Source organism: Chiloscyllium plagiosum, chromosome 11 (genome assembly GCF_004010195.1).
Source record: "Chiloscyllium plagiosum isolate BGI_BamShark_2017 chromosome 11, ASM401019v2, whole genome shotgun sequence".
In the NCBI taxonomy this organism is placed as follows: domain Eukaryota; kingdom Metazoa; phylum Chordata; class Chondrichthyes; order Orectolobiformes; family Hemiscylliidae; genus Chiloscyllium; species Chiloscyllium plagiosum.
Genome location: NC_057720.1, coordinates 82,464,515 through 82,491,673, shown reverse-complemented (window position 1 = coordinate 82,491,673; position 27,159 = coordinate 82,464,515). Strand labels below are relative to the sequence as shown.

At 42.0% G+C, this 27,159-nt stretch overlaps 1 protein-coding gene across 3 annotated transcripts in view; it reads right to left on the bottom strand.

Annotated features, from left to right (window-relative positions):
• Window positions 1-43: 43 nt before the first annotated feature.
• The window catches only part of LOC122554628 (interferon-inducible protein AIM2-like), a 48,861-nt gene continuing 21,745 nt past the window's right edge, over window positions 44-27,159 (bottom strand). For 2 of the 3 annotated variants that reach the window (XM_043699950.1, XM_043699949.1), the window contains exons 3-8: window positions 23,775-24,029; window positions 17,098-17,151; window positions 16,829-17,001; window positions 14,091-14,507; window positions 4,493-4,696; window positions 44-775 (exon numbers count right to left, since the gene is read on the bottom strand). In XM_043699950.1, the coding sequence (XP_043555885.1) occupies window positions 767-775; window positions 4,493-4,696; window positions 14,091-14,507; window positions 16,829-17,001; window positions 17,098-17,151; window positions 23,775-24,021 (1,104 nt within the window). In that variant the 5' untranslated portion in view covers window positions 24,022-24,029 and the 3' untranslated portion in view covers window positions 44-766. The remainder of the gene's footprint in view (window positions 776-4,492; window positions 4,697-14,090; window positions 14,508-16,828; window positions 17,002-17,097; window positions 17,152-23,774; window positions 24,030-27,159) is intronic. The other variant, XM_043699951.1, reaches the window with a different exon arrangement.

Sequence of the window (27,159 nt, the reverse complement as noted above, 5' to 3'; positions counted from 1 at the left end):
GTGGAATGTGTTGGTGAAGTTGATGAATTGCTCAACCTCCTCGCGGGAGCACGAGGTGGCGCCAATGCAGTCATCAATGTAGCGGAGGAAGAGGTGGGGAGTGGTGCCGGTGTAATTGGACTGAGATGTCAGGCAAGTGTGACTGGACACAAATACTTCACTGGAGGCTTGCTAATGCTATTGCCTAGCATGGTGATGAAACATCTGAGAACAAACCCACCAGCTCAGCGAACAAACAGACAACCTGAAGAAGGGGTTAGTTTATAAGAATAGGTTGAGCAGGTTGGGTCAATGTCCACTGCTGTTTGATAGAATGAGAATTGATCTTACTGAAGCACTTAAAGATCCTGAGGAGACTTGACTGGAGGCTGAGAGGATGTTCCCACTTGTAAGGGGGTCTAGGGTGAGGACACACAGATGGATATGCTTTCTCTAAGAGGGCTTTTGGCATTCTCTTTCCCACTTGCAGTGGACGCTGAGTTATTGAATATATTCAGGGTTGTGTTGGACAAAGTTTTGCTTGATAAAGGAGACAAGGTCAGACAGGAAAGTGGAGTTTAGACCACGGTCATATCAGCCATGGTCTTATTAAATGGCAAAGTAGGCTAGAGAGACTGAATGAGGCCCTCCTCTTGTGTTCTTGCTTCGAGTAAAAACTCAGACCAGAAAAACATTTTACAATGCAAGTTGATCCAACTTGAAGTTCCCTCAAATGAAGGCTTGCAAAATGAGGAACACGTTCTTTCAGAAGTCAAGCTGAAATCCGTCACAGCACCTAAGGAAGGAACAAATAAAATTAGAGAATACATTAACACGGATAAACTATATTACCACAGTCCATTTGAAAAGAACATAATGGGAACTTTGTTGAAACATCCCCTCCCACAAATGATAATTTGTGGTGGAACAGCCATACAACGCCTGGGTCATGCCGATAAGAAGATTAACCAGGGAAATTAAAGCAATATCAGTTCACAATCAATGTTGTTAGACTTAAAGGCATAAAGATTGACTGTGAATCCCACGTACTGAATTGAATGTCAGAATTTCTTATACCGCAGGCATAGCCCATTTTTGTGATTTTTTTTCTCTTAATGTCAATGGGAAGATACAATGTACCACGAATAGTGTAACAGCAATTTTTCAGGAAGGTGCCCATTCTGAAGGAGGCCTTGCTGTAGGTGTAGATTATATGGAAAATTGATTTGGTCAGATCAAGAATCAGTATTCACCACCAGTGAAACAATGTGGCCAGACTTTCAGCAAATTAATAATAGAAGGAACCAAAGTAGGCAACTGAACTCCTTCAGCCTGTCCCGTGATTCAATGACATCACATCCAACCTGTGACCTCTATTGTAATAACGTTACATTATAATAATATTGTAACTGATGAAGTAATTATTTGACATATCCACTATTTCCTTATTTTCCTTGTCAGTACTACCATCAATTTTCATTTTGCTCTTGATTGCCATATTTTTCTATTAGAGTTATTAAACATTTAACATTCTTTGCAAATTTATTTTTTGCACTCCCTTTTTGTAACTCTTACAATCTGTTTGTCACCATTCTTTTATATCTTTCCCATTTGTGATTCTCTGTCTATCTCAAGTTGGGGAAGAAAACAACAACATAGCAGTAATTGGGCATAGCATAGTTAAGGGAATAGATACTACTCACTTCAGCCAGGAGAGAGAGTCCCAAAGGTGGTGTTGCCTACTTGGTGCCAAGGTAGAGGACCTCTCTCCTGGGCTGAGAAGAAACTTGGAGAGGGAAGGAAAGGATCCAGTTCTCATGGTCCACATAAGCAGCAACGACATACAGAGGACAAGCAAAGAGGTTCTAGAACATAGAACATAGAACATAGAAAAATACAGCGCAGTACAGGCCCTTTGGCCCTCGATGTTGCGCCGATCCAAGCCCACCTAACCTACACTAGCCCACTATCCTCCATATGCCTATCCAATGCCCGTTTAAATGCCCATAGGTTCTGCTGAGAAATTAACAGCTGCTAAGGTTTAAATTAAAAAGCAGCACGAGAAAGGTAATAATCTCTTGATTCCTACCTGAAATATGTGGAAATTGGGGAAATAAAGTTGAAGAGGTAAATGGGAGGGGGCTGAAAAGTTGGTCTGTGAGAAATGAATTCCAATTCATGGTGCATTGGCACCAGAACTAGGAAATAAGAGAGTTGTTCCATTTTGATGGACTTCATTTGAATCATGCTGGGATCCATGTCCAGGCATCATTATGGTTACAGGTCGGGCATAGACTAATTAGTTGTGGCAGGGCAGATTCTTGACATTGACAAAAATTTTCTTGATTGTCCTCAAATTTGTTCTTAAATGGCAACTTCAGAATCTTGACCATGAGTGCTGACTATCTTACAGAGTCATACAACAGAAAAGAGGACCTTCGGACCATCAGATCTGTGCCAACCTATTAACACTAATCCCACTTGGCACATAAATTTGAATGTTACGACATTTCAATTGCTCATCTGCAGGTGTTTTAAAGGTTGAGGTTTCCCACCTCTCTGCCAAGGCAGTGAGTTATCATGCATTTATATCTCATTAAAGCCTCAAATCATCAAATTTACATCACACTTTCAATTCTCCACCTCCAGCGCAATAACAAGTAGAACAAATTGCCAATGTGTAAAGTACATTGGATAACAGATGGTTACATTTTAACACATTCTCTGTGCAATGTGTTAAGCCCCTGTGTTGTCCACACTAAAGTGCAATTCCTTGGCAGTAGTCCTTAATTTCATGACTCAAAAAGCCATGACATCGGAGATTATTTGCAGTTCAGGAGTAAGTTGCTTGTGAGAGATGAACAATGTTTGGTGATTGCAACTTGTTTCAGCCTTGGATGTCTAAATAGGCTGCTCAACTCTCTGATAGGTGTGACTTAACCAGGTCTAAAAACAAATATTACACTACAGCTGGGTTCTGTTGGAGGTCAGCAGGAGGAAGAATGACCCTCTCAACAGCATCTCCAGATCCCTATCCTAGAAGCAGGGAGCTAGCTTGCCTTTTCCCTGTGATACTTTGAAACTTCAGAGTTTAGCATCGCAACTTGAGAGGCAGTTTCTGGCTTGCAGCATCTGAACTGGTGTGCAACTGGGCTTTGCACCAGAGATGTGCAAGTTGAAACATCCCCGGAGCGCCGAGCATTTCTGCCTCTCTGGACACACAATTCCCTGAGAAAGGCATCCAGCAGTTTGGTTGCATAATTAACAAAGGGAGAAGCAGGAAAACTGCATGAGAGTTAGCCACAACGGTTTGAATCCATCAACCTGCCATCACAAATGGGAAATTTCAGCCCTACATTAAACTTGATTATACCTTGCATGATATTAGGTAACTATTTAGGCACAGTAGGGCTGTTCACTAAATCTGACTTAATTATTACTACAACAGCCCTCTTATTTGTTTTGGGAGTTAACGGTTTGGGTTCAGTGACCTTGAAGTTCTGAAGAAGGGTCACTTTCTCTCCACAGACGTTGCACGATTTGCTGCATTTTTCAGGCAATTTCTGTTTCTATTTTCCAGCATCTGCAGTTCTTGGCTTTTTTTTAAGAGACTATTTCAATTTTTTTTAAGAGGCATTTGTTTTTGACTGGCACAGACCTGATGAGCTGAAGGGCCTTGTTCTGTGCTGTAGACTTTTACGACTCTACAAAGTGTCCTTTGCTAATATGCCAGCAGTAATTTCTAAGTTGTATAGTTTCCACAACATATCAATAGTTTTGTTGACTCTCATGGGAGGAGGAATAGTTTATATCTGCATCTGAATTTGGTGTCCTTTGAACATTTTAACAAATACATGTACAGTAGATGAAAATAAAGCAAGTTTCCATATGTCCAGATGTCATGGTCTGTGATTTATGAATTTGACTAACATATGGAGTTGACTTCCCTTCTCTTGCTTGAAGGGAAAAGTGTTAGGATTGAACAGTCATTTTAAATACGGAAAGCAATGAACCAGGTCTAGACCACTGAAAGTTGCAGGGCAAATCAACTTTATTGTCTTGGTGGAACTCAAAGCCACAAAGTATAAAAATTAGGGCTACGGCTCTTTTCCTCTTTATAGCTGGAAATTCTATCATAATCCACCTCTTACAGTGCAGTTCTTTCATTGTACACTCTTGAAATCCCTACTCATGTTGCATTTGAGATTAGGTTAGATTCCCTACAGTGTGGAAACAGGCCCTTTGGCCCAACCAGTTCACACTGACCCTCCAAAGAGTAACCCACCCAGACCCATTTTCCTCTGACTAATGCAACTAACACTACGGGCCATTTAGCATGGCCAATTCACCTGATTGTGGGAGAAAGCCGGAGCAAACCTACACAGACAGGTGCCCGAGGCTGGAATTGAACCTGGGTCCTTGGCGCTGTAAGGCAGCAATGCTAACCACTGTGCTACCGTGCCACCCATTTCATGACAAGTATTCAACATGCAGGAAATGAAAAATGACCTACCTTCAAATAACTGTCACATTGATGCAGAAGCTGTTTCTCATTTTTGTACACGTTCACCTTAACACCCATCATCTTCAGTTCTTTTCCTGTCTCACAGGTCAATGTTTTTGATGGATTGAATATGATAACATTAATTTTATCTGAGTGATCTGCTACAGTGATATAAAGTGGAAATGCATCTTTTTTTTTGGGTGCATTTGAAACCTACAACAAACAAGATACACAAATACAGGTTTATTCAATATAACTTGCATCTTCTTTAAGAACCGCGTTAACTTGACCCCAAATAAACACAAACAGAAATTGCTGGAGAAACTCAGCAGATCTTGCAGCATCTCTGGAGCGTAAACACAGTTAATGTTTTGAGTCCAGTGCCCCTTCAACAGAATCGATAGCATCTAGGAAAAAGTGGCATTCATGCTGATTCTTGAAGGGATGGAGAAGGACCTCAGACAGAGAGAAGAAGGTTGGCAAAGGAATTGTTGATAGTGAGCGTGGGAAGGAGAGACTTGAAGCTAGATGGGTGACAATGGGGACAATAAGTAGGTGAAAATAGGTTGACTGTGCTGAAATCAGCCCATTTCACAACAGCACCTGCATTGTGAGGGGTAGGTAACAATAATGGAAGCAAGTGGTCATATGCTGTAAAATTGTTAAAACTCAATGTTGAGTTGTAAAGGCTGTAAGATCTCCAAGCAGAAGATAAGGTATTGTTCATCCAGTTTGCGTTAAGCCTCATTACATCACTATACTAGGAACATGGCAGTGTGTTGAACTGGCAGGCAACTGAAAGTGAAGTCATTTTTATGGACAGGATATAGGTCTTCGTAAAAGTGTTCACCTTGTCGGTGTTTTGTCTCCCCAATGTGGAGTAGACCGCATTCTGAGCAACAAAGAGAGTGGACTAACTTGATTGAAGTGCATTTGCTGCTTCACCTGGTAGGTGTGTTTGGGGCCTTAGATAGTGAGAAAGGGGGTGGTAAGCAGGCAAGCGTTGCACCTTCTATGATTAGGAGAAATTGAGGACTGCAGATGCTGGAGATCAGAGGTGAAAAGTGTGGCGCTGGAAAAGCACAGCACGTTATGCCCGAAATGTTGGTTCCCCTGCTCCTCGGATGCTGCCTGACCTGCTGTGCTTCGCCAGCGCCACACTTTATCGATTTCCTTCTATGACTGCATGGAGAGGTGCTACAGGAATATGGGAATCTTGACTTTGTCTCATTCAGTAATTAATCAATTTTTACAAGGGATATAAACCTTAAGAAAGCAAGAAAGTTGCATTTATGTTGTGCTTTCACATTCCCAGATCATCTTAAAGAACTTAATTAGAATGAGCTGACTTTTTTGTTGTTTTGTTGCTCCTTTCCAAGGATCTATTGTAACTATTCACACCTCCGGCAGACCTGTCTTTCCTGGTTTCATTACTGCCCCCTGCATTCCACCACCAGCACCATCATTTCTTGCCGCATTTAAGCACACACCCTGACCTTTATTTCTTCTCTGACAATCTCCCCGGCTTAAGAGCTGTTAAACATCAATGCCACAGCAAAAAGGGGGAAGTAGTAGAGAGATTGGATAGGATTAAAAAAAATACTTTAAACACATCAATAAAAAACATCACCTTCTATGATTCCACCATGTCTTGATGGAATTCATTCAAAGTTGCTGAATGAGTATGAGGGTAGAAATTACGGAGGCTCCCAATCAAATCATGTTTGGAAATTGGGATAGTGCCAGAAGGCGGGAGGATTGTAAATGGCATACTTCTGTTCAGGAAAAAAGGCAGTGGAATAATTCCAGCAATGTAGACGAGTCAGCCTAACATTATCGGTGGAAACATTTTTAGAGACAATAACCTGGGGTTAAACTAAGCACCCTACTTGAAAATATATGGGTGAATTATTGAAAACCAGCACAGATTTTTCAAAGCAAGTTCCATTTGGCTAACCTGATTAAGTAACAGAAAAGATTGGTGTTGTATATGGAGACATCTCAAAAGGCATTTGATGAAGTGCCAATCAGTAGACTTGTCAGTAATTGTGAAGACCATGGAATTAGAGGAGTAGCAGATTAGAGGAGCTGTGTAGATACAGAATTAGCAGTGAGGCAGAAGGCAGATTACGAGCAAAAAATGGTGTTTCAGGCTGAAAGTATGTTCTCTGCTGCCCCACTCCTATTTTTGATATGTACTCGTGATATCCACCTTAGTACACATAGTTTCAAAGTTTGCAAGTAAAGTAAACTCGGGAAAGTAGCAAAGAGTGAGAATGATGACAACAGACCTCAAAACAACACAAGGACTGAGGAAAAGGGCAGATATGTGATGGATGACAAATTGTGGAACTTTAAAGCTTGCAGGGATGTGTTTCAAATAAAGTGGTAAGAGAACTTGAGAAGTTTGTCAAAAGGATTCTTGGCTTTATAGATGGAAGCAGAGCCCAAAAGGCACATGTTATGCTAAATCTGTAAAAGATTGGTTAAGGCTCAGTTGAAATTTTATGCCCAGTTTTGAAAACCCCCTGAAAAAAGATATCTTATAGACAGAGTCATAGGGATATACAGCATGGAAACTGACCCCTACGTCCAACTCATCCATGTCAACCAGATGTTCTAAATTAATCTAGTCCCATTTGCCAGCACTTGGCCCACATCCCTCTAAACCCTTCCTATTCATATACCCATCTAGATGCCTTTTAAATGTTGTAATTGTGCCAGCCTCCACCACTTCCTCCAGCAGTTCATTCCATACATGCACCACCCTCTGTGTGAAAAGGTTGCTCCTTAGGCCCCTTTTTCATCTTTCCCCTCTCACCCTAAACCTATGCCCTCTAGTTCTGGAATCCTCCACCCCAGTGAAAGACCTTGTCTATTTACCCTATCCATGCCCCACATGATTTTATAAACCTCGATAAGGTCACCCATCAGCCTACAACGAAAATAACCCCAGTCTATTCAGCCTCTCCCTATAGCTCAAACCCTCTAACCCTGGCAACATCGTTGTAAATCTTTTCTGAATCCTTTCAAGTTTCACAACATCCTTCACAACATCTGGTCTTCCAAAGAAGACCAGAATTGCACACAATATTTCAAAACTGGCCTAACAAATGACTCATCCAGCCGCAACACTACCTCCCGATACTCAATGCTCTGGCCAATAAAGGAAAGCATACCAAACGCCTTCTTCACTATCCTATCTACTTGCGACTCCACTTTCAAGCAAGAATGAAACTGCACTCCAAGGTCTCTTTGTTCAGCAACCCAGGACCTTACCATTAAGTATATAAGTCCTGCTCTGATTTGCATTTCCAAAATGCAGCACCTCGCATTTATCTAAATTAAACTTACCATCTGCCACTCTTGGCTCATTGGCCCATCTGATCAAGATCCCATTGTACTCCAAGGTAAACTTCTTCGCTGTCCACTACACCTCCAGCTTGGGTGTCATCTGCAAATTTACTAACTATACCTCCGATATTCACATCCAAATCATTTACATAAATGACAAAATGTAGTGGACCCAGCACCTTGTGACACCACTAGTCACAGACCTCCAGTCTGAAAAGCAACCTTCCACCACCACCCTCTGTCTTCTATCTTTGAGCCAGTTCTGAATCCAAATGACTAGTTCTCCCTGTATTCCATGAGATCTAACCCTGCTAACCAGTCTCCCAAGAGGAACCTTGTTGAACGCTTTACTGAAGTCCATATAGATCACATCTACTGTTCTGCCCTCATCAATCTTCTTTGTTACTTCTTCAAAAAGCTCAATCAAGTTTGTGAGACATGATATCCCACACACAAAGCCATGTTGGCTATCCCAATCAGTCTTTGCCTTTTCAAATACATGTACATCCTGTCCCTCAGGATTCCCTCCAACAATTCACCCACCACTGATGTCAGGCTCACCAGTGTATAGTTCCCTGCGTTTTCCTTATCACCCTTCTTAAATAGTGGTACCACGTTAGCCAACCTCCAGTCTTCCGGCACCTCACCTTTGTCTATCAATGATACAAATATCTCAGCAAGGGGAACCAGCAATCACTTCCCAAGCTTTTGGGGTATACCTGATCAGGTCCTGGGGATTTATCAACCTTTATACATTTTATGACATCCAGCACCTCCTCCTCTGTAATATAGACATTTTTCAACATGTCACCATCTATTTCCCTACATTCTATATCTTCCATTTTCTTCTTCATAGTAAACACTGATGCAAAATACTTGTTTTGTATCTCCCCCATCTCCTGTGGTTCCACACATAGGCTGCCTTGCTAGCTTTGAGGGACCATGTTCGCCCCCTAGTTACCCTTTTGTTCTTAATATACTTATAAAATCCCTTTGGATTCTCCTTAACCCTATTTGCCAAAGCTATCTCATGTCCCCATTTTGTTCTGCTGACTTCCCTCTTAAATATACTCCTACTACCTTTATACTGTTCTCAGGATTCACTCGATCCTTGCTGTCTACACCTGACATATGCTTCCTTATTTTTCTTAACCAAACCCTCAATTTCTTTAGTCATCCAGCATTCCCTACATCTACCAGCCTTGCCTTTCACCCTGACAGGAACATATTGTCTCTGGACTCTCGTTATCTCATGTTTGAAGGCTTCCCATTTTCCAGCCATCCCTTTACATGTGAACATCTGCACCCAATCAATTTTAGAAAGTTCTTGCCTAATACTGTCAAAATTGGCCTTCCCCCAATTTAGAAGTTTTAGATCTGCTCTATCCTTTCCCACCACTATTTTAAAACTAATAGAATTATGGTTGCTGGCTCCAAAGTGCTTCCCCACTGAAACATCAGTCATTTGCCCTGCCTTTGTTCCCAAGATTTAAGTCAAGTACCTTCTCTAACAGGTTCATTCACATACTGAATCAGAAAAGAATTTTGTACACACTTAACAAATTCCTCTCCATCTAAACCTTAACACTATGGCAGTCCCAGTATATGTTTAGGAAGTTAAAATCCCCTAACATAACTATTCTATTATTCTTACAGATAACTGAAATCTTCTTATAAATTGGATTCTCGATTTCCCGTTGAGTACTGGGGACGGGGGAGTCTATAATGCAATACAATCCACTAAGGCGATAATCCCTTTCTTATTTCTCTGTTCCACCCAAATAACTTCTCTCGACATTTTCTCAGAAAGGACAGCCATAATGTTATCCCTTATCAAAAGGTGCATTAGTCAGGGGAAATGTAAAGTAATAGGGTAGGGGAATGGATCTGAGTGGGTTACTCTTCAGAGGGTCGGTGTGGACTTGTTGAGCCAAATGGCCTGTTTCCACACTGTAGGGATTCTATAATTTTATGAAAATTGCCACTCCCCCTCCTCTCTTGCCCTCCTTTCTGTCCTTCCCACAGCATTTGTATTCTGGAAATTCAGCTGCCAGTCCTGCCCATCCCTGAGCCTCGTCTCTGAAATTGCTATAATATCCCAGTCCCATGTTCCTAACCATGCCCTGAGTTCATCTGCCATCCCTGTTAGGCCTCTTGCATTGAAATAAATGCAGTTTAACTTATCAATCCTACCTTGTTCACTGCTTCGATCCTGTCTGTCCTGACTATTTGACTTGCTCATTTTCCGAACGGTACCAGTCTCTTTCTTCACCATCTCTCTGGGTACCAACCTCCAGCTTTACTAGTTTAAATCCTCCCGAGCAGTTCCAGCAAATATCCTTGCGAGCATATTAGTCCCCTTCCAATTCAGGTGCAATCAGTCCTTCTTACACAGGTCACTTTGACCTCAGAAGTCATTCCAATGATCCAAAAATGGGAACCCTAGCCAGGATGCAAGAGAATGCTATCCAGATATTTGGAGAGATCAGAGAATCAGGGTCTTATTGCCTTAAAACAGATTTAGCAAGGGAGAGCAAAGGCTTAATACAGGTGCACAAAATAATTAAGGCTTTTAATAGAGTACAGGAAGAAAGTGTTTCCAGTGGTAATAATTAACTAACCAGAGGATGCAGAGTTATGGCAATTACCAAACAACTCAATAGATTGGCTTAAGGAGGAAAGGCTGGGCAGTCTATATCTTCTGGAGTTTAGAAGAATCCAAGGTAACTTGGATCAGGTTGGTAGTGGATTGATTAGATAGATAGATAGATTCCCTTCAGTGTGGAAACAGGCCCTTCGGCCCAACTAGTCCACACTGACCCTCCAAAGAGTAACCCACCCAAACCCATTTCTCTTTGACTAAATCACCTAACACGATGGGCAATTTAGCATGACCAATTCACCTGACCTGCACATCTTTGGACTGTGGGAGGAAACCAGAGCACCTGGAGGAAACCCATGCAGACACGGGGAAAATGTGCAAACTCCACACAGAAACTGGTGAAGTCCACATTGATGTCCTGGGGTTGAAGGGTTCCGAGACAGAGGATGAAGCTTTCTTTCTCCAAGCATCGGGTGGTGAGGGAGTAGCGATGGAGGAGGCCCAGGACCTGCATGCCCTTGACAGACTGGCAGGGGGAGTTGACATGTTCGGCCACAGGGCGGTGGGGTTGATTGGTGCGGGTGTCCCAGAGATGTTCTTGGAAGCGCTTTGCGATAAGGCGTCCGGTCTCCCCAGTATGGAGGAGACTGCATTGGGAGCAACAGATACAATAAATGACATTGGTGGAAACTTTGACGGATGTGGAAGGCTCCTCTGGGGCTTTGGACGGAGGTAATGGGGTAGGTGTGGGCGCAGGTTTTGCAATTCCTGCTGTGGCAGGGGAAGGTGCCAGGAGGGGAGGGTGGGTTGTTGGGGGAGCGTGAATTTGAATAGGTAGTCGCGGAGGGAATTGTCTTTGCGGAAAGTGGAGCAGAAGGGTAGGGAAATATATCCCTGGTGGTGGGGTCCGTTTGGAGGTGGCGGAAATGTCAGTGGATGATATGATTTATGCGGAGATTGGTGGAGTGGAAGGTGAGGACAGGGGAGTTCTGTCCTTGTTGCGGTTGGAGGGGTGGGGTTTGAGGGGGGCGGTGCAGGACGTGGATGAGATGCATTGGAGGGCATCTTCAATCACATGGGAGGGGAAATTGTAGTCTTTAAAGAAGGAGGCCATCTGGTGTGTTCTGTGGTGGAACTGGTCCTCCTGGGAACAGATGCAATGCAGGCAGAGGAATTGGGATAGCATTTTTGCAGGACGTAGGGTGGGAGGAGGTGTAACCGACTTCTAACTAGGAGAGGAGCCTACTAGGAAAGACAGCCGAACAGCAATGGCAGGAGTTTCTGGGAGTAATTCAGGAGACACAACAGAGATTCATCCTGAAGAAAAGGAAGCAAGGTACAGGGAGGATGAGGCAACCCTGGCTGACTGGGGAGGTCTGGGACAGCATAAAAGCAAAAGAGAATGCATTTAATGTGGAAAAGGGCAGTGGGATACCAGAGGATTGGGAAGCTTACAAAGACCAACAGAGGGCAACAAAAAAAAACGAAATAAGGAAGGAGAAGACAAAATATGAGGATAAGCTCACCAGCGATATAAAGGAAGACTGTAAGAGTTTCTTTAGATATATAAAGGGCAAAAGAGAGGCAAAAGTGGAGATTGGGCCGCTGGAAAGATAACAGTGGGAAACAAAGAAATGGCTGAGGAACTGAATAATTACTTTGCATCAGTTTTCATGGTTGTACACATGAGTAACATCCCAAACATTCAAGAGAGTGAGGGGCAGAGCTGAGTATGGTTTCATAGTAATAAAAGTAGGAGTAGCCATTTGGCCCACTGAGTCTGCTATGCCATTCATTAAGATCATGGCTGATCTATCCATCATCTCAGCTCCTCCCACCTGCATTATCCTCATAACCCTAATTCCGCTACCATGCAAAAACCCATCCAACTGTGTCTTGAATACATTTAATGAAGCTTCCTCTACAGCTTCCTTGGGCAGAGAATTCCATAGATTCACTACTCTCTGGGAAAAGCAGTTCGTCCTCATCTCTGTACTAAATCTATTCCCCCCCCACTCTGGGTCTATATTCAATGGAGTTTGGAAGAATGAGGGGAGATGTAATTGAAACATACTGAATGCCTGGACAGAGTGGATGCTGGGAAGATGTTTCCATTGGTAGGCGAGACTAGGATCCATGGGCACAGCCTTAGGGTAAAGGGAAGACCTTTTAGATTGGAGAGAGGGAGAAACTTCTTCAACCAAACAGTAGCGAATCTATGGAATTTATTGTCACAGAAGGCTGTGGACGCCAGGTCATTGAGTATGTTTAACAGCGAGATAGATAGGTTCTTGATTATCAAGAGGATCAAAGGTTACAGGGAGAAAGTGGGAGAATGGGGTTGAGAAACTATCAGCCATGATCGAATGGTGGAGCAGACTCGACGGGCTGAACGGTCTGCTCCTACGTCTTATGGTCTTAATTGAAACATACAAGATCCTAATGGGAATTTTATAGGGTGGACTTTGAAGGGATATTTTTCCTCTTGAGGTAGAATCTACAACTAGGAGTCGCCGTTTAAAAATAAGGGGGCACCCATTTAAAACATAGATGAGGAAATTTTTTATCCTCTCGGAGGGTTCAGAGTCTTTGGATTCCTTTCCTGAAAAGGCACTGAATGCAGAATCTTTAAACAGTTTGGCGGCAGAGGTTTTTAGAATCTTGATTGCCAACAAGGTAAAAGATTACTAGGGATATGGAGGAATGTAGAGTTGAGGTTAAAATCAGATCAGCCATGACCTTACTGAATGGTGGAGCACATTCAAAGGTTTGAGTGACCTACTCTTGTTCCATGTTTATAACCAGATATGACATGAGGAAAACAATCTCACAACAGGCTGTTGTGATCCAGAACACATTACCTGAAAAGGTTGTTGGAGACAAATTCAACAGAAACTTTAATAAAGGAATTGGATAAATACTTAAAAAGAGGAAACGCTATGGCATTTTGGTTTTAAAAAAGTAAGGGGGTGAAATTAATTGGGTGACTCTTTCAAAAACTGGAACAAGCATAATAAATTGAATGGTAGCCATGAAGCAGAGGAGCTGGTGTTGGACTGGGTGGACAAAGTTAAAAATCACACATCAGGTTATGGTCCCACAGGTTTATTTGCATGACACTGTAATCTTTTACCATAAATTCTGTCTTATGGTCCTGCTTCACAACCACCTGATGAAGGAGCAGCGCTCCGAATAAACCTGTTGGGCTGTAACCTGGTGTTGTGTGATTTTTAAAATTGAATGGTGTCATTCAGTGAGAGCTGTCTCTGTTAAAGTTCAGAATACGCACTCAGTTTCTCTCTCCACCGATCCTCAGTGTTTCAAGAATTTTCTGTTTGGCTTTCAGGTTTCCAGCATCCTTAGAATTTTCCTCATGTTCCTTCTTCTCTTCCTTATAAATTGTTAGATGTGTTTAAATAATATTTAATTCAGCAATAATAAATGCCTTGAGTGTGATGGCACTCACATCCCCAAATTCAGCCTGGATACCTCCTGAAATTTGCAAACTCGAGCTGAAACAAATGCCAAATCAAACCTGGGATCATTGTGACCAAGACGGGACTCTTTCACACACTACTCAGTAAATTAATGACATGCACAATGTTCCCAAACTACTCGTCATTTGGAAAAGCACTCCTTGCTGAAACATACCTTTATGATCTTGAAACATCCGCTTACAAATGTTCCTTCAGGTTTTTGTTTGATTTCTCTCACACTCAGGACTGGTACATCTTCTAATGGCTTGATCATACCTTTCGCCAGCTTGGTGATTTGCGAGACTTTTGTTACGGTCATCACCCCATCTGAAAACCTAAAATCAGTGATGTGAACATTGTTGCCTTTACAAAATTCCGTCTGTTCTCTGTTATACACCTTTACTTGGATGGTGTCGGTTTCATCCGCTATTGTTGCATGGAAAACCTTCATTTTCTTTTTTTTGGCATTTATGTAATTGTGGGTCAACTTCTCAATAATCTTCCCTTTGGCAATCAGATTTTTCTGAACATCCTTTTCATTTAACTGCAGTGCTTTCAGTTCCTTTAAAGTTATGATCTGAGCTCCAGGTTTCTGTGTAAAATGTAATTCATTGACTGGGGTATTTATACAAAACAAAACATCAGCACACCTTTCAAACACATTTCTTTAAAAGTGTTAATATAATATCCCTTAAACATAATGTCCTATTAAAATGCTAATATATATAAAGCAAACTCTATTGGCTTAGTGCCTAAAAACACAACTGGATGTAACATTAAGCTATCGAGAGCAAAGATTGTGCTTATATTAAGTTTGCCGAACTCAGGCAAAGTTTCTGCAATTGACTTTCTGGGATGGGCAGATAAAATCATCATGATTCTTGCTCCTCATCAAGTGAAGTCAAGAACTGACTACTAGCTCAGCACTGTCTAACAGTGTATTGACGCTCATTATTTCAGTCAATGGAATGTTAACAATTTGGGTGAGACACTGGAGACCTTGGATGGTGTAGTTAATACAGAAGTGAACAGACAAAATATTGGAAGACACTAATAAATTTGCATAATAAGCATAAGTCGGTAAATAAAATTCAAGGTAAATAAATGGAATTATGGTCTTTAAGAAGTGTTAAAGAGACCCCACACACTTTAAATGAAGAACCTAAATGAGAGAGAGGAACACAAGGGTCGGATAACTAATATTAGTGTACAGCTTAATATGGCTGTTACAAGCAACAGAGGACTGGGGTTCCTTTTGAGAGAAATATAACTTTCCTGATTGACAATTCTGTTAAATTTGTGTAGAATTCTTGTAAGATTACACAGACTACTGTAGACTATAGCTCTCCAAACCCGTAGATGAAAAAAACCTGGAAATATTATGGACTGTGAGGAGGGAAAAGATGGACCTCACTGATAACCACAGGCAATGGTTGCAGACAAAGGCAATTAATGAATGCGGAGAAAAAGATAATTATATATTTTGATAATGAGAACAAGAATGTTGTGAAACTTGAAAGGGTTCAGAAAAGATTGACAAGCATGAGCTATAGGGAGAGGCTGAATAGGCCGGGACTGTTTTACCTGGAGCCTCAGAGGCTGAGGGGTGACCTTATAGAGGTTTATAAAGTCATGTGGGGCATGGATAGGGTAAACAGACAAGGTCTTTTCCCTGGGGTGGCAGAGTCCAGAACTAGAGGATATGGGTTTAGGTGAGAGGGGAAAGATTTAAAAGGGACCTAAGGAGCAACTTTTTCCACACAGAGGGTGGTACATGTATGGAATGAACTGTCAGAGGAAGTGGTGGAGGCTGGTACAATTACAACATTTAAAAGACATTTGGATGGGTATACGAATGGGAAAAGAGGGATATGAGCCAAGTGCTGGCAAATGGGACTAGAATATCTGGTTGGCATGGACAAGTTGGACCAAAGGGTCTGTTCCCATGCTGTATATCTTTCTGACTCTAAGTGGCAATAACATGTGAAGGATTCAGTTCTAAAAAGGAATGCTGGAGCAGAGGAACCCTAGTGATTAAGGGCAAGTTGAAAGATTGAAAAGCATATAGGATCCTGAGTGTTACAAATAGAGACATTGAGTACAAAAGCAATGTGTGGATAGCGAACCTTTATAAAACTGGTTCAGCCTAAACTGGAGCATTGTGTCCATTTCTGGGCTCCACACTTAAAGTACAAGAGGCATGAGACATTGTAGAAAGCATTCATGAGAATGATTCCACTGCGGGGGAGTTGTGGGGTTCTTCAATTATGTGGCTAGATAGGAGCAGCTGAGACTGTTTTCTTTAGAGAAGGGTGAGAGGAAATTTGATAGAATGTACAAAATCACAAGGGGTGTAGACAAAGAAGACTGGAAGAAAAACTGTTCACAATACTGGAAAGACCAAGAAACAATCTAAGATGAACACCAAATGGAACGTGAGGAAAATTTGCTTTAAAAATGTAGTAAGTGGTTAGGTTCTGGAATGCACTGCTCGAGAATGCGGGAGATGCAGATTCAACTGTGGCTTTAAAAGGAAACGTGATGATTTTCTGAAAACAAATTACCTCAATGGCTACAGGAAAGACAAAACAACATAGTGACAGCATTTCTCTGATTCATTTCTTAGGATAGTGACTTGATCAATCAGAGTCAATCTGTCTGGTTTCAAATCTAAACAAGGCCTGACAGTTAACTGTCGGTCATCCAGCTGCTGCATTCTCCATGACATCATCTCTATCAGAGTTTACTTGTCAAGCAATAAGCACTCTCCTTGTACAGTTTTGATGTTTTCATCCCTTTGTTTTGGTACTTCTAGGAAATTGTCCTGAGGAATGGATGACAAAAAATGTGCAGCAAGAGGAAACAAAGTGGTCGACAATATTAATATTCATTTTTTATAATTGTAAATGGTACCTTTACTGCTGGGGTAATGTTTTGATTCTTTGCCCTTGACTTTTGCTGTAATAGGGCCAGACGACGTAATGATGTTTTGGTACCTTTGACCACCTTTACTTTGGATTCAGTTTTTCCTTTCTTTGTGCTTGACATTTGCTGTAAATCTTGTGCATTTTTGCGTTTTAATGGACCTGTAATACAAAATCTGTTACCTCTATTTAATAATAAAATTGGAACGATTGGAACACAGCAACAGGAGTAATTCATTCAGCACATTATATTAATACCTCTTGTTTTAATGCCAATTGTCTGTTTGCACGTTCCTTCCTGCTTGTTGCACCCTTTAGCGTAGAAAGACAGGTCCATTAAGAAGGTCAAGCATTTCAAGCAATTAAAACTACATTAGAAAAAAACACAAGGATCAATCTTGCTCTCTTCAAAACTAACAGCAGTGAAACTTGCAATGAAAATAAGCAAGTGTTGGTTATACTTAATAATTACCTTATTTCAGTATTTACAATAAGGAAGAGGTAAATGTACCAGATGTTCCAATTAAGTAAGGACCGGGACTGAACAAAAATCAACATGAGGAAGAAGGCAGTAAGAAGAAAATAATGGCACTGACTTCTGAACTTGTCCACCCCAGTCCAATACAGGCCCCTCCACATCAAATCTACACAGTAAAAAGGACCAGTCTATCCCCAAAAAAAAGCCACAAGAATAGGCCCTTTAGCCTCTCAACCTTGCTCCGACATGGCTGATCTGACATTTGTCATATGTACTTCCCTGCCTTTTCCACATAACCCTCAATTCTCCTAGTGATCTAGCATCTACCTCTCTCAGACTTAAACAGACACAACAACTCTGGCCTTACAGCTCTCTATGCAAGGAATTCTAAAGGAGTCAGAACAAATTCCTCCTCATCTCAGTCATAAATTGACATCCTTTATTCCCTCTGGTTCTAGACTCTCTAATGAGGGGAAACATCCGCTCAGCATTTACCCTGTCAAGCCCCTTAAGAATCCTATGCATTTCAATTAGGTCACCTCATCTCTCATTCTTCTAAACTCCAGTGAGTAGAGCCCCAACTTGTGGAACCTGTGTTTGTGATGACAATCCTACGACAATGGGGATCATCCGAGAGAAACTTCTTTGAATTGCCTCCAGTTAAGTTATACTTGGTATTTAAAAAGTGGACCAAATCTGCTCACAGTGCTCCAGATATGGTCTCACCGGCACTTTGTCCAGTTGCAGTAAGACTTCCCTACTCTTATACTTCAACCATCTTGAAACAAGGGCCAACGTTCGATTAGCATTCCTGATTCCCTGCTGCTCCTGTGTGCTAGCTTTCTGTGTTTCACGCACAATCACCCACAATTGCAGCTTTCTACAATTTTTCTCCAATTAAATTATACATTGTTGTTTTGTTCTCTCTTCCAAAATTAACAAGTTCATATTTGCCCACTTCACATTTTATTCCAGCTGCCAACTTTTTCCCCACTGATTAACCAATTGATATCTTTCTGTTTGTATCCCCGGTCTTTCATCCTAAATTTGTGTTGTCTGCAAATTTGGCTCCGGTACATTCGCTACCTTCCTCCAAGTCATTAGTATATATTGTAAACAGTTGCAATGCCAGGTCGCCAACCTGAAAAAGAACTCACTACCTCTATTCACTGCTTCCTGTTTGCTCTCCAATTCTCTATCTACACCAATATACTACTTTGGACACCATGGCTCTTATCTTATGACTCAATTTTTTGTGAGGTACCTTGTCGAATGCCTTCTACAAGTCCAAAAACAACCTATCTACTGGTTCCTGTCTATGTATTCTGGATGAGACTTTCTCCAAAAACTCTAATAAATTAGTCAGACATAATTCCCTTTCACGAGGCCAAGCTGACTCTGCTTGATTAGATTATGATTTTTCAAATGTTCAACTGTTACTTCCTTGATTATTGATTGCAATACTTTCCCAGCAATGGATGTTAGGCTCATCAGCCTATGCTTACCTTCATTCTGCCTTGATAAATTGATTGATTGATTTATTGTCACATGTACCAAAGTACAATGAAAAGCTTTGCTTATGAGAAGTACAGGCAGATCATTCTAAGCAAGGATGTACAGATCAAAAGGACTTAGACTGAGGCATACACATTGCATTGCACAGAGTGTGTGCTAGGTGAGATCAACGCGAGCAAGATCACCATTATTTGAGGCTAGAAAGTCCATTCATCAGTCTAATAATGGCCGGGAAGAAGCTGTTCCTGAACTTGTTGGTGCATATGTTCAGGCTTCTGTACGTTCTGCCTGATGGAAGAGGCTGTAGGAGATCATCACTGGGGTGCGTTGGGTCTTTAATGATGTTGGTAACCTTTCTGTGGCAGTGAACTGTGTAAATGGATTCCACATATGGAAAGTTGGTTTCTGTGATGGTCTCGGCTGTGTACACCGCCTTTAGTTTCATACCAGGCCGTTGTGCATCAGAATGTATACATAGTGCATATGTAGAAATTAGTGAGGGTCCTTATGGACATGTCAAATTTCCTGAGTGGCCTGATGAAATAGAGGCGTTATTATGCCTTATTGACCGTCACATCTATGTGGGAAGTCCAGTACAATTTTCGTCACTCTGAGGAACTTCATGCTCTCCATCCTCTCAATCTCAGTTCCATTGACGTAGATGGAAGTGTGTTCTCCTCCTTTCTTTCTGAAGTCAATGATCAGTTCTTTAGTTTTTCCCTTCTTGAAGGATATCACATTGACAGTTTTCCAGTTCTCTGGTACTTCTCAGAAGTTACCAGAAACTGGAGGTTGGCTAACACTCTGTGCTACTATTTAAGAAAGGTGGTAAGGAAAAGCCAGTGAGCCTGACATCGGTGGTAGGCAAGTTATTGAAGGGAATCCTGAGGGACAGGATTTACACGTATTTGGAAAAGCAAGGACTGATCAGGAATAGTCAACATGGCTTTGTGTGTGGAAATTGTGTCTCATTAACTTGATTGAGTTTTTTGAACAAGTAACAAAGAGGATTGATGAGGGCAGAGTAGTGGATCTGATATATATGGAGTGGATGGCATTCAACAAGGTTCCTCATGGTAGACTGGTGAGCAAAATTAGTTCACATGGACTGTAGGAAGAACTAGCTATTTAGATACAAGACTGGCTCAAAGGTAGTAGACAGAGGGTGGTGCAAGGTTTGTGAAGGTTGGTAGTTCGGGTTGAGGTTTAGGGTGCTCGGTTTGCTCGCTGAGCTGTAGGTTTGATATCCAGAGAGTGGTGGTGGAGGGTTGATTTTCAGACCGGAGGCTACTTCAAAGACTGTAATTTTCCCTCCTCAGTGATCAACGGTGTGCTCAATTGCATCTCCTCCATTTTCCACACTTCTATCCTCAAACCCCACTCCCCCAATTCCAACAATTCCACTGGTCCTCACTTTCCGCCCCACCATTTTCCAAATCCAGCGCATCATCTGCCACCGCTTTCACCACCTACAGTCAGACTCTACCACCAAAAATATATTTCCCTCCCCACCCCTATCTGCATTCTGCAGGGACCATTACCTCCATGACTCCCTCATTAGGTCCACACTTCTCACTAACCCCCTGTCTACTCCTGGCACCTTCCCCGCTACTGTAAGAGGCACAAAACCTGTGCCCACACCTCTCCCTCAACTGCATTTTAGGCCACCCAGGATCATTTTAAATCCAGGAGAGATCTATTTGTACATTCTCCAACCTCATCTATTGTATCCGCTGCTTTCAGGGTGGTCTCCTCTACACCAGAGAGACCAAACACAAACTCTCGGAATGATTCAGAGAACATCTCTGGTCCGTATGCATCAACCAATCCCACTTTCCAGTGGCCATCCACTTCAACTCCCCACCCCACTCCTCTCAGGACATATCCAATCTGGGCCTACTCCATCACCTACACAACACCACCCGCAAACTGGAGGAGGAACACCCTATCTTGCACCTCGGGAACCTACAACAACATGGCACCAACATTGAATTCACTAGTTTCCAAATATTCCTTCACTCCCACTCCATCCCAGATCCAACCCCCCAACTCAGATCCACCCTCTTGACCTGGCCTATCTGTCCATCTTCCACTGTCCACTCCACCATTCCCACTGACCCATCACTATCATCTCCCTTCTTTGACCACCTATCGCTTATCTTTCCCCTAGCCCCACCTCCTATTCCCCCCATTTATCTCTCAACCCACTTCCCCACCCCCCCAAACCTGAAGAAGGGTCCTGCAGAAACATCAACTCTCTTGCTCCTCAGATGTTGCCTGACCTGCTGTGCCTTTTCCAGCACCACGCTTTATCAACTGTGATTTTTCCAGCATTTCCAGTCCCCACTGTCTCGTTTCAGACTAGAGGTCTGTGACCAGTGCAGTGTCACAAGGATCGGTGCAGGGGTCCAGTGCTTTTTGTGATTTATATAAATGATTTGGATGAGGTACAGTTAGTAAGTTTGCACATGACACCAAAACTGGAGATGTAGTGGACAGTGAAGAAGGTTACCTCAGAGTACAACGGGACCTTGATCAGATAGGCCGAGGAGTGGCAGATGGAGTTTAATTTAGCTAAATATGAGGTGCTGCATTTTGGAAAGGCAAATCAGGGCTGGACTTATACACTTAATGGTAAGGTGCTGAACAAAGACATCTTGGAGTGCAAGTTCATAGTTCCTTGGAAGTGGAGTCACAGGTAGATAGGATAATGAAGAAGGCTGGTATGGTATGTTTTCCTTTATTGATCAGTGCATGTTACGGCTGTACAGGACATTGGTTCAGCCACTTCTGGAGTATTGCATGCAATTCTTCTCGCTCTCCTATAGGAAGGATGTTGTGAAACTTGAAAGGGCTCAGAAAAGATTTATGCAGAGTTTGTCAAGGTTGGAGAGTTTGAGCTGTAGGGAGAGGCTGAATAGGCTGGGGGCTATTTTCCCTGGAGCGTCAGAAGCTGAGGGGTGACCTTATAGAGGTTTATAAAATCATGAGGGGCATGGATAGGGTGAATAGCTAAGATCTTATCCTGAAGGTGGGAGAGTCCAAAACTAGAGGGCAAAGATTTATGATGAGAGGAGAAAGATATAAAAGGGACCTAAAGAGCACCATTTTCACACAGAGGGTGGTGCATGTATCGAACGAGCTGCCAGAGGGAGTGGTGGATGTTGATATGATCACAACATTCAAAAGGCACCTGGATGGGTATATGAATAGGAAGGGTTAGAGGGAGATGGGCCAAGTGCTGGCAAATGGGACTAGATTTATTTAGGATATCTGGTCGGCATGGACGAGTTGGACCAAAGGTTCTGCTTCTGTGCTGGATATCTCCATGACTCTATGAATCTAAGAATATTTTGGAAAATTACAACCAATGCATCAAATATCTCTAGCAACATTGTTTAGGATCCTCTGACACAAACCTTCAGGGCCAGGGAAGTTATCTGCCTTTAGACTATGAGTGTGTCCAATACTAGGTCTCTAGTGATGGTTATCATGTTAAACTGGCTGCAATGGGGCCACCCACCACTTTAATATGGTAACTTGACGTGAAAGTGGCAGCAGGGATGCCCCACTAGAGTGCGAGGTGAAGTTAGTGTCTCAATGGCTTTGGTTGTGAGCCAAACATCACCCACTCTGTGCACTGTGATACCTTCTAATGACAATACATGGCTCATTTCCTTGACATCTGCTATGTGCCAGACTTTGGTCATCTTGCTAGCCATGTCCATCAGTCACCTTATTCAGAGCAGAGGACTGTTTGGCCCAGAATCAGTGTTATGATCTCAGCTGTTGACATGGCTGTAACTGGTTTCTGAAGCTTTCTTACTAATATCTAAGCACTGAAAGAGCAAATACTTGTGTTTCTAAACCCTCAGCTTCAAGTAATTTTGTATGTCTGGATGATGTCTTTTAAGCCACTCGGGGCTCTTTGCATAGCCTTGACCTTTGGAAACTGCCAAACTATCAGCACCTTTTCACTGCAACCACGTCATTCAATGGTTTTGTCTCTCTGTGACACCAGATATTTATCTCTAGGCAACAAAAGTTTTTCTCTTCCACCATAATTTCTAATGTACTGAACTGTTATCGCAAATCCTACACCGAGCTGTAACCCTTCATCAAAATATATGTATTAGTAGAATTCAGCCATCTGGCACCACTCAGAACAAATCTGTAATCAATCAGAAACTATTAGTCCCCTTCTTAGTATGCGCAATATAGAAACACAAATGAAAAGTAAAGTTATACAACATTTGTCCTCCATAGAATCCAAGATCCCAAATAACAATATTATGAATCTTTGTCACCGCATGCAGAACTGATTAGGGTGTGCCATACAGGCCAGCAAGTATGGCCCTATCCCAAGTAATAAATAATATATAATGAATCTTTGTCACAGCGTGCAGAACTGATTAGGGTGTGCCATATAGACCAGCAAATATGGCCCTATCAATGATTTTGCAGTCTACATAGAGGTACGAGACCAGGGGCCTGTTTTTAAAGAGGTAAAGATGAGTTTTTTCTGAACATGACGGTCATTTTCTCAACTGACAGACATTACAGCTCTTCCACCCCCCCCCCCCCCGTGGGGTTCCATGGCTCGCTCATCTAGCAGCAGGAACTTAACTAACAAGAGTAAGAGTCAGCTGCATCAGTTCAAGCACAGCTTCAAGTCATTGAGTATCTCTAGGCTGACTTTTGACAGGTCTTCACAAGAAAACTCTGCCAGCGTCATCACTGGACACACCCAGAAGGAACAGAGGTCTGTAACCGGCATGCAGCTTGCATTGATGTTCTCTGGATCAGAAAGCAGGGGTTAATCATGGTCAGAAGTCTTGGGATCTGCTTAGGGAACCCAGCCAATAAGAGAAGGGAATATTCCTTAAGGAACCGGATCCACAACCTCACTTCCACATCACATTATTTGACAAATAATACTCACTGACTTTGATCGGAAGAAGATCCCGGCGAGGTAACTCTGACAATACTTCTGTCACAATCTTGACCGCCTGTTTGTCATAGTAACCAACTACTGTTTGTACAAGCTCCACTTTTGATTTGTTTTTCAGATTTCCTCTTGGAATTTTTATTTTCTCAGGGATTTCTTCCAGAAAAAACAAAAGTTTGGCATACTCCTCATCTGACAGTTCTTCAAATACTTTTAATAGTGTTGACTGAATGCTGGCCATTCTGAAACCTTTGGAACATGTTATAAAACAGACACATTAGACAATAACAGTATTACTTGTATTTATATTTTAATTATAATTGACTACATTATTTACTTATTTTATTTCCTCAATGATCATTTTTTAAGGCCCACAAAATTTGCTGTATAGTGCAGCAGAGAAACCACATTTAATAGTTGTGCTCACTCATAACTGCAGATATAATCCTCCAACCATCATGGTATTTATCTGCAGCAAAGGGGAAAATTAATATTCAAATGCAGTACTTAATTCAAAAAATTAAGCCAAGTTTCACAAAGCTTTTCAGGGGCATTAACCATGCAGGTCAAATTGAACTATAACATACAAGGAAGTTCAAGATTTGGAGATACCAGTGTTGGACTGGGGTGTACAAAGTTAAAAATCACACAACACCAGGTTATAGTCCAACAGGTTTAATTGGAAGCACACTAGCTTTTGGAGTGCTGCTCCTTCATCAGGTGATACCTTTGACTTGGAGCAGTCTCATGAACTCCCTTTCCTTGATGCATTAGTTGATAAATATGCTGATCATTCTCCACTACAGTCTACTACAAGCCTACTGATCCGTATAGAGGATGGCATTCCAATAGCTTCAAGATTGGCCTAATGGTAACCTTGTAAATACGGTCTAATTCATTTTTTTCACAGCACAAAGTTAACTCCAAAAGCAGGGCATCAAGCTCTTGTTATGGTCCAGGCCAGATCACCTCAAAACATTTCAAGAAAGAAGCCCAGACCCTAGTTGTGTTAAGCAGGTATAACACAGACATTCCAGGAGGGATACAGTTGGTCAAACCACTTAGTTTTAAACAAAACAGAATTTATTTGCAAGATTACTGAATGAAACACAAACCAAAGACAGCAGAATACCCAATAACATAACCTATCCGTAAACACAACAGATTATCCCAACTTAATGACGTTGTTCCCAATACTTGCAACAATTCCCATAAAAATCCCTTGGCACAAAAGGTAAAATCAAACCCAGGGTCCAACAGGAGAGAAGTCAGAGAGAGAGGATCAGCACGGACCTGCTTCTTTAGGTCCAGCAGCTTCAAAACACTACTGTGTTAAAACCAAACCAGAGAAAAGCTGGGCTGGGAAAACTGGCCTCTCCCCTTTCATTATACAAGTGTCTTTTTTAAATTTGAAAGGCTTTTTCCTGAGGCAGCATCTGTTAGCTATAATCAAAATGGCGCTAAAACCCTTCAACGTAGATTTCTCTGAAAAAAAAACAAGGACAACATAACCTTGTTAAAGTAGCAGCATTGTCACACTATCCAAAGGAGTAATGAATAGCCAATCAGATTGTTGCTCAATGCATGCTCATGACTCAACCCCAGGTAATTACTTTAGATCTGAATTTTTAAAAATAATTCCTCATGGGATGTGAGCATGACTGATTGGTGCAGCACTCATTGTCCAATGCTAATTGCCCTGGAGAAATTGGTTGTGAACTGCCTTCTGAACTTTACGGACCTTGTGGTGCCCAGATATTTGCAATGTTGCTTGGGGAGGTGGTTCCAGGATTTTGACCCAGCTTACCTCAAAATACCTTGGAAGGGTAAAACATCTTAAAAATTTGAGCAATGCAAGGAAGCACATTATAATGAACTGGATGTAAGAAACAACACCCTCCCCCACCCCCCCCGGGTCTCATGGGGTGGTGTAGATTGGTGATGAAGCACATCCCCTAAGATTATCTCACAAAGGTGGTGTACCAGAAAACAGAACTATTCTATAAGACTTGGTGGCCCGTTTTAAATTACATCGATACGGACTTGTCGGCAGTACTGACCAGGGCCTTTACATAACCGAGAAGGCCGGATTTGGTGGTCTTGTGGCCCAGAGTCTGCAAAAGTCCAGAAGGTAGTTCATGACCAATTTCTCCAGGGCAATGTCATGCTCACATCCCATGAGGGATTATTTTTTAAAAATTCAGATCTAAAGTCAGTCGGTAGATTCCTGTTAACGTTTTTGTAAGATAAGATTGTAATATTGTTTTTCTTTTTTGTATTTTTTAATTTTGTGAAAGAATAACAACTTCTTCTAATAAAAAAAAATTTGAGCAACACTGGAAGCTACCTTTTTTCCTGCTACATGTACAGGATGCAACCGTCAAGCCACATTGACCTGCTTTACACACAGATGAGTAATATGGGGTGTGAACTTGAGTGCTGGTGTGATGCCAAGTCAGGGTCAAAATATTTCTTTCCCTTTCAAGGAAAGTAGACTTGAGGGCCAGTGTTTGGATTTTAATTCCTCTAACTCCTTTACTAGCTGATTGAGTTACATCGTAACACTGCCTTCTGTATTTATGTCAATGAACGGGGGTTTGGGCTCACACAGGAGCAGAATTAGAAGAATCCAACTACATGCTCAGTATTGATTCTTGTTTCATTAAATCTAAAGCCACACATATCATGAAGACATTAAGTTCTTGGATACCACAGTGCTTACATTTACTAACTTTTACAGATGTTGACTAGCGCAAAGTTTTTCTTCAAAATTATTCGACACACACCTTTACATAAAAAACCATCAGCATTTGTTGCCGGTATCTAATTTCCTCTGGTGGTGAGCCACTTTCTTGTTACAGTTAGTGGCTACCTGGCACTCTCTGCTGAAAAGGGTAGTAGAGAAGGGGGTTAAGTAGTATTATGCTTTAAGTAGTATTTAGATGAACACTTAAGCATACATTGCTTCGGAGAAAGTGAGGATGGTAGATGCTGGAGATCAGAGTCGAAAAGTATAATGTTGGAAAAGCACATCAGGTAGGCAACATCTGAAGAGTAGGAGCATCCATGCTTTGGGCATTAGCCCTTCAGTCTGGAATCTACGAGGAGGAAGGGGGCAGAGAGATAAATAGAAGGGTTGGGGTGGGGTGAAGGTAGCTGGGAAAGCAAAAGGTAGTGCAGGTGGGCGGTTATAGTGATAGGTTGGAGGGGAGGGTGGAGTGTATAGGTGGGAAGGAAGATGGACAGGCAGGACAGTTCAAGAGAACGGTGCTGAGTTGAAGGATTGGATCTGGGATGAGGTGGGGGAAGGGCAGATGAGGAAACTGGTGGTTGAAGTGTCCCACTGCGGAAGATGAGGTGTTCTTCCTCCAATTGTGGC